Consider the following 16003-nt stretch of genomic DNA (forward strand, 5'->3'; position numbering starts at 1 on the left):
TCATCAACTTGCCCATGGTCACATCAAGTCGATAACGGAGATGAGACGATATCTCAACTCCCAGGAATTCTCTCAGCTTACGGTCTGTATCAGGGAACCTCATCTTTTACATTTCTATTGCACACTGGGAAGAGGGGGGAAATGCAAGGCTGAAGGATAGCCCTGCAAATATATATCATCACTTTGCATTTGCCCACATTAAATTTCATTTGCCATATAGATGCTCAGCAAACTAATCTGACAATTCTCCTGCAATTCATCACAATTTGCTTGTGCTTTTAACTACTTTGAATATTATTTTTTTATCACTTGCAAATTCGATCGTCACTTGTTACTCCCTTTGCCACCACTACTACTACAACTACTTATTCTTTCTATAGCACTACTAGATACAGTGCCCTCTATATATTGACTCCACACCTTCCCTCACTGCTTGACTGCTTCTACCCCATTTCTCTGCCCTCTTGCATGGGCCATCACTCCCTTTTCTGCCACCCTCTGTCCGAGCTCATCCTTCCAAAGCAGCCCCTGAGAAGCTGCTGGAGCTGATCCTGATTATGGACAGCAGATTGTTACTACGTTAGGGTTCCTTGAGCTCTTCATCTGTTATTTGGATAACTGTGATAACATTGTTTTTTTTGGATGATCTAAAAAGAAGGTTTTTTCCACGTGCAGTGATGAAGTCACACGTAGCAGCAGGTGATTGGGCACATGGTTTATTCCTTCTTTATGTATATTTTTGAGTTTCATAGTTTTGATTTTTAGAATCATATATTGGAGAATTGGATATATCGATAAAGATTGCATCTTGTGAAATACTAGAACTACAAGACATGTGCCGCATTGTACCCATAGTCATATGAGATGGTCCCTGATCTCTAGAGCTTACAATCTATTCAAGACAAACGGGACAAATATAGGGCTGACCAAAAGGCATTTGTCATCCTAGGAGAACATTCAGTCGTGCACTCCCTTCCCCGGGGGCAGCTCAAGGCGATCTGTTTCCAGAGGCAAAGGATGAAATGGTGTGGTGTGTCGTTCCCCCCTCCCCCAACAAGATGCCCAAAAGAGAGCGCTGTCTCAGAGCTCCAGCTAGGGAGAGAAGGTTCCTTCATGCAGAACCTTGCCCAGGAAGTTGCCTTAAGAAAAAAGAATGCAACAAGCAAACTTTTTGGGACACACCAGTGAAACACACCGGTGTTTCAACAAACCGGTTGAGAAGCACTGACTTAGGGCCCTGTTTACTAAGCTGTGTTATAGGCGCATTAACGTTTTTAACGTGCGTTAATCATGTATGTGCCTACAATATCTCTATAGGCGCCTACACGTTTAGTGTGTATGCTAAGTGTAGGCACTATAAAAACACTAACACACCTTAGTAAACAGGACCCTCAGATTGAAACAGATCAGACAAGTAGCAGGACTGCAAAGTTTAACACAACATAAAGGCTTGAAGCCGATGTTTAATTTCAGATATCAAGGAACTGCTAAAGTATTGATTTAAGGAAAAGGCATTAGCCATTGCTATGATTTAGTGTAGATCAATAACCAGAACAAGAGGGTTTGAAACAGATGTCAGACTAAAACATCTTAATGGTTTCCTTGACATTAGATTTAAAAAGGTAGCATTAACTGTGCAACAATTTAATGCAGATTAGAAATTGGAACAGCAGCGAGATAGCGAAACGCTAATTGACTGATTAACAACCAATAAGAATGAGATAATAGATTAATGTAGAAAGATGACTGGATAAGGTATACCATTGCATTCTTTAAAAGACCCACCATGTTTACTTGCAAAGGAATGCATTGGGTCACCAGGAAAGAGCAGATCAGAATGTAAAATAATACGCTGAAATACTGTGTAATTCTCTTCTCATGTTCTAGAACAGTGCTTTTTCCCTCATAAAGAGGTGCTGGTACTCAACCAGGAATGGGGTGGGGTGATTCTCCATAGTTCTGCCCCCACAATAGCCAAATCCTATTACCAGCAGCAGGGCATATAAAAGGGCTATCTATATACTACATAATTCAACTGCAAAAATTGATCCAGTTAATTACATAGCCTGGAAAATAATGAACACCCCACCCCCCCCATCCTGCATACTCGACTATCAAGGTGTTAAATAAACATACATTCTGCATCCAAAGAACTTTTCCTCACACAACAATGGGTGAAGAGCAAAATTAAGACATTTCTCCATAGAATTCACCATACAAAATAAATATCTGATTCTGGTGTCATCTCAATAAAAGCAATATAAACCCTCTATAGTACCAGACATCTTCCCCCTGATATTCAGCTAGCGGTGGACAGCGCTTTTTCTGTCCACCATCAGCGTTAAACCCGGATAGTCAATGCCGGGCTGTTTCCGGTGACCTGCATTGAATATCTGGTTTCATTTTTGACCACGGCAATTTAACCAGTTAAGCCGTTATTAGCGCTAACCGATTAAGTGCTTAGTGATTAAAGATAGGCCTGCTTTTTAGCCACTACACATAGCCGGTTTGGTGCTGAATATTAGCTGGTTAAATAGTTTTGAATGTTGTAGTTTGAATGGGCTGCGGCACACTTGTCCTGCCAGGAATCACTAGTGTGGTTAAGTAAAAGAGGGCCTAAATGTTTACTTCGTTTTCATGCTAAGCCTGTTTTTCATCCGATTCCGTGCTTATGGGAAAAATCACACTATTCAAGCATCCAGCTGCAGATATCACCTTTTTGGAAGAATTGTATGGCTGGTATGGAAGAACATCGACAGTAAGCCAAGAAAAATAACCTGACAGAACCAAATGTTAGAAAAGTAACTGAGGCAAAGCAGTCCATGTGGCTCTTAACAAGCAATGGGTAGTGCTCCATCTTCCTAATGACTGCTCCCTGGCACTCCCAATGTGTTGTACATTTAGCTACAAGAGAGTCATGCTCAGGGCTATGAAATTTAATTGGTATCACAGGAAGAGCAGAAATCACAGCTCACAATGTACACAGCAGTGAGAGAGAAAGCATCAAAGATTCAAATATCAGAAATCATCCTTTAGTAAGAACATAAGCATTGCTATACTGGGACAGACCGAAGGTCCATCAAGCCCAGTATCCTGTTTCCAACAGTGGCCAATCCAGGTCACAAGTAACTGGCAAGATCCCAAAATAGTAAAATAGATTTTATGCTGCATATCCTAGAATATGCAATGGATTTTCCCGAGTCCATCTTATTAATGACTTATGGACTTTTCTTTTAGGAAATTATCCAAACCTTTTTTAAACCCGGCTAAGCTAATTGCATTTACCACATTCTCTGGCAATGAATTCCAGAGTTTGATTGCTCGTAGAGTGAAGAAATATTTTCTATGATTTGTTTTAGTTTAGTGAAAATAAAGAATGCAGATCTTGACACACATTTGAATGGAAGCACAGTTTCGTATCATGGCACTCCTAAAATATTCCCAGGTTTGCTTTGATGTCTACACCTCTTTATTCTGGAGCTCGGCTACATCAGTAGCATGGTTTTTAGTGTTTCACTGGTTGAACGTTTTTTCTTGTAAAGGAATCAGTTGGCAGATATCCAGCAGTGCCTGCCAAGCAGGTAAGGGGACATTTACTGACTTTGGGCCAGATGCACTAAACTTAACGAGCCATTAACGAGCAAGTATTAAACTGTGGCATGCACTAAAGGCTTCTCCGAGCCATTTTCCGATCATGGTAGCAGCTAATGAAAACGGAATGCAGATGATCCAAAGGCTATTATAATGAGATGCACTACCGTTACAAGGCTATTATAATGAGATGCACTACCATTTTCCAATCCCCTTACCGTGGAAAACCTAACGGGAGGTCTACACCTCTCATTGGGGCAAAGGAAAGAATCGGAAGAAAAAAAATGTCGTCAGCGACGTCCTTTTTGGACGTCCTTCACCTGAAAAAAAAAACCCCACTCCAAAGACGTTCTTTTTGGACATCCTTCACTTAATAATAAAAACCCCAACCGTCCAAGTGCTCGCCCGGGACGTCCTTTATGGACGTCCTTCACGCAAAACAACAAAATAAAAACAGGACGTCGTACTTCTTAATTTTTACTATCACTCTTCTGTTTTAAATCATTTTTCCCTTCCTCATCGACAGCTGAAGAGAGGGCTAATGAACGACTGTGAGCCCCCCCTCCAGTCTCTCAGCTAATCACAACGCGTTTAGCTGACACTAGTGAGAGCTAAACGTGCTGTGATTGGCTGAGAGAGACCTAAGGGCGGAAGATGGACAGGCGGTGAAGACGTGGACAATGGACATCCTCAACTGCACTCTCCTGCACTTTTCTTGCCTGGGGTGGGAATCGGTAAGGGAAGGGCTTTAACAATGTTTTAGTGCATCTCCCCCTTATATTCTCCCAACAATATTCTCTCTCTCAGCAGGTGGTGGTCTGCAGTGTTCATCATACACTGTATGGTATTTTCCACCTGAATGCTGTGTCAGAAATAGCCTTACAACTCTCACTGCTAATCCAATTTACAATTATTGAGAGAGAATGCTTGGAAGTAATTAAGCTGATAGATCATCGGCTGTGCTATGTCCTGGATATCTGGGCTCAATTCCCCAGCTCCTCAGCCCAATCAGGAATACTGCAGAGACAAAGCTCACGGGCCCCAGGCGGGAAAGGAGAAATCCCAACCATCACACAACAAATTCAGATGGACAAGAGAGCTTCCAGATGAAACTGGGGATTGTGCCTCTCAGCTAGAGGACTGTTGGTGTGGTAACACCTCCGCTTGTAGCCCCCACCCACTCAGTCAGGCCACCATATGTACACAACCAGATTTTTCCCCCCATAGGAAGTAATTTCTATTCACCAAAAAGCAAAAACAAAAACTACTCATCTTCGCCAACTATCTTATACAGTAGCAGATGAAGAAACAGAGTGGTCTAATTTTAGCACGTAAAAGAAATTTTAATTGATCAGGCTCAAAGAATATATATTTTACAGCAGAAACAACAACAAAACATTTACAAGGAAAAGGCAACTGAAATTGCCCACCAAGGCATAATACTTCTTGCCTCTTAGAAAGACATTTTCATCTTTGCTCTCATATAATTCTACACAAGACAGGAAACATCCATACTTTGAGCCCCATTAAAAAATCAGATCTGTGATTGCAAATTAAACATAACACATGACCTCGACCTTGTGGGATGGACAAAAGTGACCAACAAAGTACTCCGCTTAGTTTCCCCTATTTCAATGCAAACTAACCCTTACAATAGTAACATACATAGTTAAAAACAAAAACAATACAATAAAATACATACTCCTGACAAAAAGAGTAAACAAAATCAACCTTAGTTAAATAACAAGCAATAAACCTCCAAAATAAATAGTTAGGAGTTACTAAACATTACTGATTAAAAAGCTTGTCGAAATAAAAATGTCTCAAGTCCTTTCTTAAAAAGGACAATGCCCTGAAATGATCTTAAAGATACAGGCAAGCAGTTTCACCAAGTTGGACCCATAACTCTAAAAATTTTTAAACGATATTCCTCTACCCTTATTTCACGTACAACAGGTATCAAGGAGGTTAAATTGAGATCAGGAGATGGTATGAGGCTATCTAGCCCATTATATGGGTTGAAGCTAGTAGGCGGAGCTTGCTGGCAGTAGGTGGAGTCACTGGTTCACCCAAAACAATAGCAATCGCTATTGAAAACAATAGTTAAAGATTATTAGAAACTAGTAAAAAAGGCCCGTTTCTGACACAAATGAAACGGGGGCTAGCAAAGGTTTCCTCGGAGTGTGTATGTTTGAGAGATTGAATGTGGGAGTGTGTGTGTGTGAGAGAGATAGAGTGAGTCTGGGTGCGAGTGTGTCTGTGAGAGAGAGAGAGTGTGTGTGTGTGTGTGAGAATGAGTGTGTGCAAATGCATATGTGAGACACAGTGTGAGAGAGAGAGTGTTTCACACAGATACAGTGTGTGCGAGAGAATGCGTGTGAGACACAGACTCTCTGTGAGACTGAATGTATGAGACCAAGAGAGTGTGTGAGTGACTGTGTGTGAGAGTGAGAGAGAGAAAGACATTGACTGTGAGAGAGAGGGAGAGTGTGTGTGTGACAGAGATACCTCCCCCCTCTCTCTGGTGTCAGCCCCCCCCCCCCCTTCTCTCTCTCTGGTGTCTGAGCATTGCTGTGCAGTACGCTGAGCTCTGGCTGTGCTTCAAGGAACTGACTAATCCTATTTGATAGAATGCACCTCCAACATTCTGAAGCCGAGAAACCGCGTATGGTTGGTCACTTCTGCTTGTGACGAACCCGGAAGTGCGTGATGTCAATTCAGGAGATGGATACAGAGACCAGGAATCCCTCAGCCATGCAGTCAGCTTCAGAATGTTGGAGGTGTGTTTTATTATATAGGATAACGGACTGCCTATGTGTGGTCTATCTGTAAAAAGTCTAAAGGTGTCCTAGTTGGATAGCAGTGCAAAGGTGGAGGACAAAAGATTTTTTTTTTTTACTTATTTGATAATTTTTTAATTTATTTGGAAGCTTCCCATATGTAGATATAAATATAATGAATGAAAACTGAACATCACTAAAACAGCTTCAAAAATTATTGCAGCTGATGGAAACAGCACTAATAAAGGCTGTATTTTGTGCTCATTTTTCTACACTGTTCTATACAATGCAGTAATACATGGCCAAATTTCAGTGAAGATATCCTGTTTACTGATGGGTTCATCTTAACTGTTGTTGTAATCTGCCTTGGGAAGCATGGTATTATAAAGATTGGAAGTAACATTAAACTCTCCTTTCATTGGGGCACAAGGAATCACATCTGCACCTCATCTCTTTTGTACAAATGGATTATTCTGTTCTGAGCATGCTTCATTGACAAGTAGTTTTCATAAGTCAAAATAATAAATATTTTCTTTCATGCAGATCTCTCATTTGTTTAAAAAACATAACTAAATGGGCTATAAGCCGCTAATGAAGTGCATTGGATTTCTTATAGTTTGCCCTTGCGTTGACTTATATTGGTCCAAAACTGGAAATATAGTGAGACAGAATAATAGAATTCAGTAACATCTAAAACTTACAGTGGTGGAAATAAGTATTTGATCCCTTGCTGATTTTGTAAGTTTGCCCACTGACAAAGACATGAGCAGCCCATAATTGAAGGGTAGGTTATTGGTAACAGTGAGAGATAGCACATCACAAATTAAATCCGGAAAATCACATTGTGGAAAGTATATGAATTTATTTGCATTCTGCAGAGGGAAATAAGTATTTGATCCCCCACCAACCAGTAAGAGATCTGGCCCCTACAGACCAGGTAGATGCTCCAAATCAACTCGTTACCTGCATGACAGACAGCTGTCGGCAATGGTCACCTGTATGAAAGACACCTGTCCACAGACTCAGTGAATCAGTCAGACTCTAACCTCTACAAAATGGCCAAGAGCAAGGAGCTGTCTAAGGATGTCAGGGACAAGATCATACACCTGCACAAGGCTGGAATGGGCTACAAAACCATCAGTAAGACGCTGGGCGAGAAGGAGACAACTGTTGGTGCCATAGTAAGAAAATGGAATAAGTACAAAATGACTGTCAATCGACAAAGATCTGGGGCTCCACGCAAAATCTCACCTCGTGGGGTATCCTTGATCATGAGGAAGGTTAGAAATCAGCCTACAACTACAAGGGGGGAACTTGTCAATGATCTCAAGGCAGCTGGGACCACTGTCACCACGAAAACCATTGGTAACACATTACGACATAACGGATTGCAATCCTGCAGTGCCCGCAAGGTCCCCCTGCTCCGGAAGGCACATGTGACGGCCCGTCTGAAGTTTGCCAGTGAACACCTGGATGATGCCGAGAGTGATTGGGAGAAGGTGCTGTGGTCAGATGAGACAAAAATTGAGCTCTTTGGCATGAACTCAACTCGCCGTGTTTGGAGGAAGAGAAATGCTGCCTATGACCCAAAGAACACCGTCCCCACTGTCAAGCATGGAGGTGGAAATGTTATGTTTTGGGGGTGTTTCTCTGCTAAGGGCACAGGACTACTTCACCGCATCAATGGGAGAATGGATGGGGCCATGTACCGTACAATTCTGAGTGACAACCTCCTTCCCTCCGCCAGGGCCTTTAAAAATGGGTCGTGGCTGGGTCTTCCAGCACGACAATGACCCAAAACATACAGCCAAGGCAACAAAGGAGTGGCTCAGGAAGAAGCATATTAGGGTCATGGAGTGGCCTAGCCAGTCACCAGACCTTAATCCCATTGAAAACTTATGGAGGGAGCTGAAGCTGCGAGTTGCCAAGCGACAGCCCAGAACTCTTAATGATTTAGAGATGATCTGCAAAGAGGAGTGGACCAAAATTCCTCCTGACATGTGTGCAAACCTCATCATCAACTACAGAAGACGTCTGACCGCTGTGCTTGCCAACAAGGGTTTTGCCACCAAGTATTAGGTCTTGTTTGCCAGAGGGATTAAATACTTATTTCCCTCTGCAGAATGCAAATAAATTCATATACTTTCCACAATGTGATTTTCCGGATTTAATTTGTGATGTGCTATCTCTCACTGTTACCAATAACCTACCCTTCAATTATGGGCTGCTCATGTCTTTGTCAGTGGGCAAACTTACAAAATCAGCAAGGGATCAAATACTTATTTCCACCACTGTATTAATTAACATTATAATTATATTCACATTTGGGTAATAACTGAGAAAATTATATGGAAAATGACTTGAAGAAGAAATATATGTATTTTACAGAACTGGAAAATGTTGGCACATTTAGACTGACTGGACGTCTGCATGAAGGTAGCTTTGCCCTCATTATTGAATCTCTCTCTCTCTTTTAAATAGTACTAAAACAATATTAAGTGCATTTTTATAATATACCACTGCATTCCACAAAATAAAAGGAGCAAGTTCCCACAGACCATCTTTCTCTTTTGATCTAGGCACAGGAAAAAAAGATTTTAATTCATGTTTAATATGGGATATATAAATGCCATAAATAGATAGATAGATAGATAGATAGATAGATAGATAGATAGATAGATAGATAGATAGATAGATAGATAGATAGATAGATAGATAGAAATTCTGAATGTTGAGCACCTGATTCTCAATCTGTTTCAGAGGCCCTTTACCAGCAGAAAAAATTCTCTACATGAATATAACACATGCAAGGGTGTCCCTATAACCAGACCCTCCAAATAACACACTAATTATGATTTATAACAAATTACTACTCTACCTATGAAAAGTTGTTCCGTTATTATACTTCCTCTGTGTACATCCGTATGCTGCACAAGCTGGTATGTTAGAATATATAAGTGAAATTAAATAAAAATGCTACCAACTATAAGGAACAACAATGTGGATACAGCAGCTCATAGGTTTGTTTGTTTGTTTTGAGTGTATGCAGAATGACGGCTGCACGGGGAAGGGGAAACACAATCTAAATGGTTTCAATTTTTTGATGTCATGCCGTCTCCTGTTCTCAATCAAACCTCCTTGGTAGGAAAGTCCAACAAAATTTTGGAGGAATGTCAAACTCCATAGATTTTCAGCATAGCTGATATCTGGGGTGAGACTTAGGGGCATTTTACTAAGGTATGTAGGCGCCTACGTGCTTACAATGCACGTCAAATTAGAACTATTGCCCAGCTACCATGTGCCCCAGGCAGTAATTCTAATTTTTACGCACACCAGAAAATATTTTTTATTTTCTACCGTGTGGCACTAACCAGGTGGTAATCAGCAGTGTAAGCGTGCTGAAGATTACCGCCCAGTTAATACATGAGGCCTTACCACTAAGTCAATGGGTGGCGGTAAGGTCTCAGGCACAAAATGTCTGACACTGCTCTGGCTTGGTTTTCCAATCGGATCGCTCATTCTCAGTTTCTGTTGGGTCCTCAATTCAGCACATATTTCTCTTCAATATGTCGTCCCCCAAGGCTCAGTTCTTTCTCCACTTCTATTTAATATTTTTCTAAGTCCACTGGCCTTTCTTCTCCAAGGTGTGAATGTAAATTTCTGTATTTATGCAGACGATATTCTCTTGGTTTTTCCTTTCTTTCCATATCAAATCGATCTCTCCAAAAAAGGGCCTTTTTTGCAGAAGTGCTGAAAAATGAACCTGCGCACATCCAATACACGCACCTACACCAGCGCAGGCCATTTTTCAGTGTGCCTTAATAAAAGGACCCCTAAGTTAGAAACAGCCTTAAATACAAGTAAAAGTATCTTATACATAATTCTATGCTCAACGGGCAACCAATGGAACTGCTGTAAAATAGATGAAATATGTCCCTAACGTGAGCAACCTACAATCACCCCAGCCACTCTGTGCAACTTGTAACACCCACAAAGTATATTTTGACAACCCTACTAACAATCCATTACAGTAGTCAAAATGAGGGGTTATTCAACTCTGAACCACAGTTCAGAAATTCAAAACCGATAACAATTCTCTCAGTCTATGAATATTATGCTTAAAGCTTGAAATTTCATACTCAAAATAACTCCAAGATTCCGAACTCGGTGCAAAATTGGAATTGAAACATCACCCATCTGGAAGCAATTAGGAATATCTTCTGAAGAATAGCTAGATATCAAAACAACTTGTGTTTTCCACATTCAGTTTCATACGATTACCGTTCATCCATTGCTGAACGGCAATCAAACTCACTGTACGACAAGTCTGAACAATTCAATAACTGACAAAAAGGCAATAAAAAAAATATGAACTAGAACAGCAGATAGCGCACTTAAAGAACTTCGACAGACTTAATATCATTTATTGTCACACAAAGAGGGGCATAATCGAACGAAAACGTCTATCTCCATGGGCGTTTATCTCCGAGAACGGGTCCGTGAAGGGGCAGACCGAACCGTATTTTCGCAAAAAATAGACATCCATGTTTTATTCAACAATTTGTGAGCTGGGCGTTTTTGTTTTTCAGCGATAATGGAAAATGAAAGCACCCAGCTCAAAAATGAATAAATCCAAGGCATTTGTTCGTGGGAGGGGCCAGGATTCGTAGTGCACTGGTCCCCCTCACATGCCAGGACACCAACCGGGCACCCTAGGGGGCACTTTTACAAAAACAAAAAAAAAAGGTAAAAGAGCTCCCAGGTGCATAGCACCCTTCCCTTGTGTGTTGAGCCCCCCAAATCGCCCTCAAAACCCACTGCCCACAAGTCTACACCATTACTATAGCCCTAAGGGGTGAAGGGGGGCACCTACATGTGGGTACAGTGGGTTTGGGGGGTTGGACGACTAATAAGCATTAAGCAGCACCAATTGTAACAGGTAGGGGGGGATGGGCCTGGGTCCACCTGCCTGAAGTCCACTGCACCCCCTAACAACTGCTCCAGGGACCTGCATACTGCTGCCAGGGAGATGGGTATGACATTTGATGGTGAAAATAAAAAGTTGTGAAACATCATTTTTTTGTGGTGGGAGGGGGTTAGTGACCACTGGGGGAGTCAGGGGAGGTCATCCCCGATTCCCTTTGGGGGTAATCTGGTCATTTAGGGCACTTTTTGGGGCCTTATTCGTGAAAAAACAGGGTCCAGGAAAAGTGCCCTAAATTCTAGCTACAAACACATACTTTTTTTCCATTATCGGCGAAAGGCGACCATCTCTGTTCGGGCGATAACCATGCCCCAGTCCCGCCTTCCCCACGCCTCCGACACGCCCCCGTCAACTTTATACGCTTCCGCGATGGAGTGCAGTTGAAAACGTCCAAGTTCGGCTTTCGATTATACCGCGTTATTCGTTTTTGTGAGATAAACGTCCATCTCCCGATTTAGGTCGGAACTTGGGCGTTTTTCTCGTTCGATTATAAGCAGGAAAATGTCCTATTTTCTAGAAAAGATTGGAACCAGCTTAGTACCCGACCACTGATTCCAACAGACCTCAACCTTCCAAGTAAAATCTGATGGTTCACCGTATCAAATGTAGCAGATACGTTCAGCATGACCAACAAAAAAAACCACTTCCTTTATCAAATCCTGTTTTCACCATATCTAATAAAGATATTATGAGTCTCAGTATTGTGATTTCTTCTGAAGCCAAATTGATGAGGATCTAAAACATAACTCCAATAGTTGGTTATTAACCAACCTTTCAATAATCTTGGCTAAATAAGGCAAAGATGGCCTATAGTTATCCACTACACTAGAGTCTAATACTGAGGGGTCCCTTTTACAAAGATGCGCTGAAAAATAGCTTGCGGTAGTGTAGGCGTGGGTTTTGGGTGCACGCTGATCCATTTTCTAGCCCGCCTGTAAAAAAGGACTCTTTTTTTGCCGAAAATGGACGTATGGCAAAATCAAAATTGCTGCGCGCCCATTTTGGGTCTGAGACCTTACTGCCAGCCATTGACCTTGCGGTAAAGAATCTGGCCGGTAATGACCTACACGTGTCAAATGCCACTTGGCTCGCATCTGTTACGCGTGCCAGAAAATAAAAAATATTTTTTGGACGCACGCCAAAATTGAAATTACCGCAAGGGCCATGCAGTAACCGGACGGTAACTCCAATTTGGCATACCTAGGCGCCTACGTGGCTTAGTAAAAGGGCCCCTAAGTTTTTCAACAGCAGTTTCATTATAGCTGTTTTCAACTTATCAGACATTCTCCCATCCAAAAAGGACTTATTTAAAACAATCTCTATGGCTTCAAAAGTAACCTCTTTCAAGGATTTAAAATACTTGGATGACAATAATCCATCACACAGAATGTGGGCCACCCAAATTTCTAACCTCTTTTATGATAACAGGCAACACAATTATAACACTGGTAAGCCGCAAGGTAGCAGGATTTCATATCTACCTTTGAAAGTGAACATTTTTATTTTCACATTGTGATCTAGACTCAACTTACCTGTTTTCTAGTTCTTGATTTAGTCTAATTCCTATGACTTTTTGTAGTAACTGCTATTCATATACATAACCACCTCTGGGAAAAGGTGACTAAAGTGGCAGATTCAAAATGTTGAGTATGACTGATTTTTTTTCATGCCATGGGTCTGAAAAAGTTACATTTTTGAACTTTTGTAACTTCTTTTATTTTCTCACATAACAGGATGGGATTTGGACTGTTGTATTACAAATTGTTTGCTCTAACAGAAATCATTAAAACCTCATTGGGTTTTTTTTTGTGACTTTAGTCACCTTTTCCATGAGATGATAATACATTTTAAATAAGTGGTGTTTACTTTTCAGTATGAGCACATCCTGCTTTTAAAAGCCTCGTTTCCCAAATCTCTTCTACATTTTAAACATAGTAGTTACCAACAGATAAGGAGGTTTTGATCCTGCTGCACCCCCCCCCCCCCCCCCCGCCCACATTTTCACAGAAGATTGATCTTCTCAGTTGATCATCAATCATCTTCCGGTTAGTCCTTACTATTCTACTGCTTCTGCTGAACTTATGCTTTATATCTAACAGTGTGACATCATCTGCATGTGGCCAGGAGTGGTTCTAATGATGATCAGTATAGAAGCTCCCCCGATTTATTTACATTCATAACAGTGAGAGCAGTTAAGTAAGTTTCAAAAAAGAAAAAGTTCTCATACCAAGCAAAGTAAACATCAGAAGGAAAAATGGGGTCCTCAATAAAATTTATCTAAAATAAAGTGCTAGCAATTCCTTTTTACCCTCTCTTTTACCCTCCAGAAGCCTCTATTTGTTTTAATGAGCCCCATTTCTTTGCAGGTGACGACCTGCTTCTCTTGCACAGATAAACATATACACAGGGCTCTGCACTCACCACTTGCTGCTCTCTCCTTCCACTTCTGCTTGTTTTCTTGAATATATTTGGTCCAGGTGGATCGGAAGCTACTGATGTCTGCATTGATGTCTCCAAGGTCAGCCTGTTCATCCAGGGAGGGCTGCCTCCAGTGAGAGCTGTGGGAAGACAGAAGTGATGAGCACACAGAATGCAAACACTGCCAGTGACAGAGCTGCCAAGTTATCAGGTTTTGGTAAGTCCTGGTTTTAAACTTGTATCCCAAGGCAATGTGAGATTTGTCGTCCTTGAATCTATCAATTGAAATCAGTGTTGTAGGTCCTATAATACAGCAAGATAGGGTTGGCAGAAATCCCCAACTGGCCTAAAATCTCCCTTCTAGAAATGGGTAACTTGGGGTCTCAGCAACAAGAGCCCATGTAGTATCAAGGTCTCTTCCCATCCCCATCACGAGCAGATACACCATGCCCCCTCCTGTACAAGTCAAGACACCAGAAAAGATGCACGTTACTGCCTGTGGCTCAAAAGCTGAGGTTCCTTCAACAGGTACTTTCAATGCAGTTCTCTGCAGCATCCCCAGCTCTGGCCAGTCTAAGGAGCAGAAACCAAGCTCAGGAGCTGAACCTGGACCATCTGCAGTACATCATACAGCACTGTACTGAGCCACCGGCTGAGCCATGCGCATCACATCTGAAAAGTTTGTCTACTGCAGCTTATAACAGCTCTAGTCAAGAATGGTATGATAGTAATAAACTCACAGTTGAGTGTTTTTACAGCTTTTCAAGGGTTGCATATTATTATCTAAGCTACATGACAGTGACATAATTCATAAAACACTATCCATCTTACTTTACTATGAATGTGGTGAAACAGCAGCATTGCACAATTCATGTATTGATTCCTGTGGGACTGTAAACAGGCAGCGCATATGCAATGGTAGTAAAAAAGCAAATGAAATGCTTCTGCTTCAGTGGGTTTATAGTGAAGTAAAGACATTGTATGTCTCATCAATGACATGGCTATTAACCATCTACCAGACTGCCTGGGAGAGATTTGGGACATGAAAGAGTATTTTTTGTTCCATTAAATAGTGATGCTTCTTTCACTTTTTGCAACTGCTCTATTGCCTCAGTAAAAGTACTGCAGGGGAAAAGGGGAGAAGGGAGAGAAAGAAAGAGGGGAGACAAATGTTGTGATATCACGTTGAACAGGGCAGAGGCTTTCATGCTATTCCATGAGCAAGAAAAAGGTGGCCTTCGGTTGGATGATGCTTCGTTTAGAGCTGGAAGTGAACACAAAAACAGATACCCCCCCCCCCCCTCCTTTTGGGGAGGTTCATGTAGGAGGAAATCCATTCAGAACTACCTCTGACCAGACACAACTAAAAACAACTCTTGAGGGCTTGCAGAACACGATTTGTCAATTGGTGCATACCTGGACTGCTGAGTAACGGCTGGGGATTTGGACTTCGAGCCCTCCTCTAACAGGGGAAGAACAATCTTCTCTGCCACATCTGTCAGGACTGAGAATGTTGGGTCAACGATGAACTCGATGAACCCTGGAAGCATAAAACCACAGGACTCATAATCAGATGATGAGAGGGCTAAAGGGACTATCTGGGGATGAAAGCCCCCAGTGGAACATCAGAACCTAAGGAAGGTAGGTATAGGGATACACTTTGATTTCCAGTTCAATCCAAGTCAACTTTGTTGTTAAAATTGCTTTGTTTGACACTCCATTACTGCACATGTTCTGCCCCCACAGCTTGCGTGTTGATGTTTACATTACAGTTTGTATTGTGCTGACAGCTCGTAAAACAGAGAAAGCCAGTTTCTTGCATGGGCTATATATTGTTTATTCTTATAGGCAATGTTCATACATCCCAGTCCCTTCCATGATATAACCTTTGAACCCATCAGTCATTTCCAGGGGCTTCTAGTCCTTGTGGGTGTTCTGCTGTTCCCCTCCCTCTGAGGCAGGGGTTTTCATTTTGGGCAGAAAACAAGTCACACAACTGCTTTCCTTCTCTTCTCTCAGCACCTAAACATAAATATTTTACCATGCAATTATTCAACAATCTATTTTTTTCAGTTTTCAACTATTCATCTGAAGAATTTACAGGAGGATTCATGTTTCCATTGAATCACTCAGTACAACATTCTTGATTTCATCTGTCTACAGTAATTTCCTTGTTTGCTTATCACAAACAGTTGGGAATTAGGAAGCGAGTCATTCCAACGGACTCCCT

The 16003-nt window shown here is 41.6% G+C and overlaps 1 protein-coding gene across 1 annotated transcript in view; it reads right to left on the reverse strand.

Moving 5' to 3' along the window:
- The window catches only part of PDE1B (phosphodiesterase 1B), a 390321-nt gene that overhangs the window by 25870 nt on the left and 348448 nt on the right, over nt 1–16003 (reverse strand). The window contains exons 12-13 of the mRNA XM_030198308.1: nt 15190–15313; nt 13777–13913 (exon numbers count right to left, since the gene is read on the reverse strand). Coding sequence (XP_030054168.1) covers nt 13777–13913; nt 15190–15313 — 261 coding nt within the window. The remainder of the gene's footprint in view (nt 1–13776; nt 13914–15189; nt 15314–16003) is intronic.

Source organism: Microcaecilia unicolor, chromosome 3, assembly GCF_901765095.1.
Source record: "Microcaecilia unicolor chromosome 3, aMicUni1.1, whole genome shotgun sequence".
Taxonomy (NCBI): Eukaryota; Metazoa; Chordata; class Amphibia; order Gymnophiona; family Siphonopidae; genus Microcaecilia; species Microcaecilia unicolor.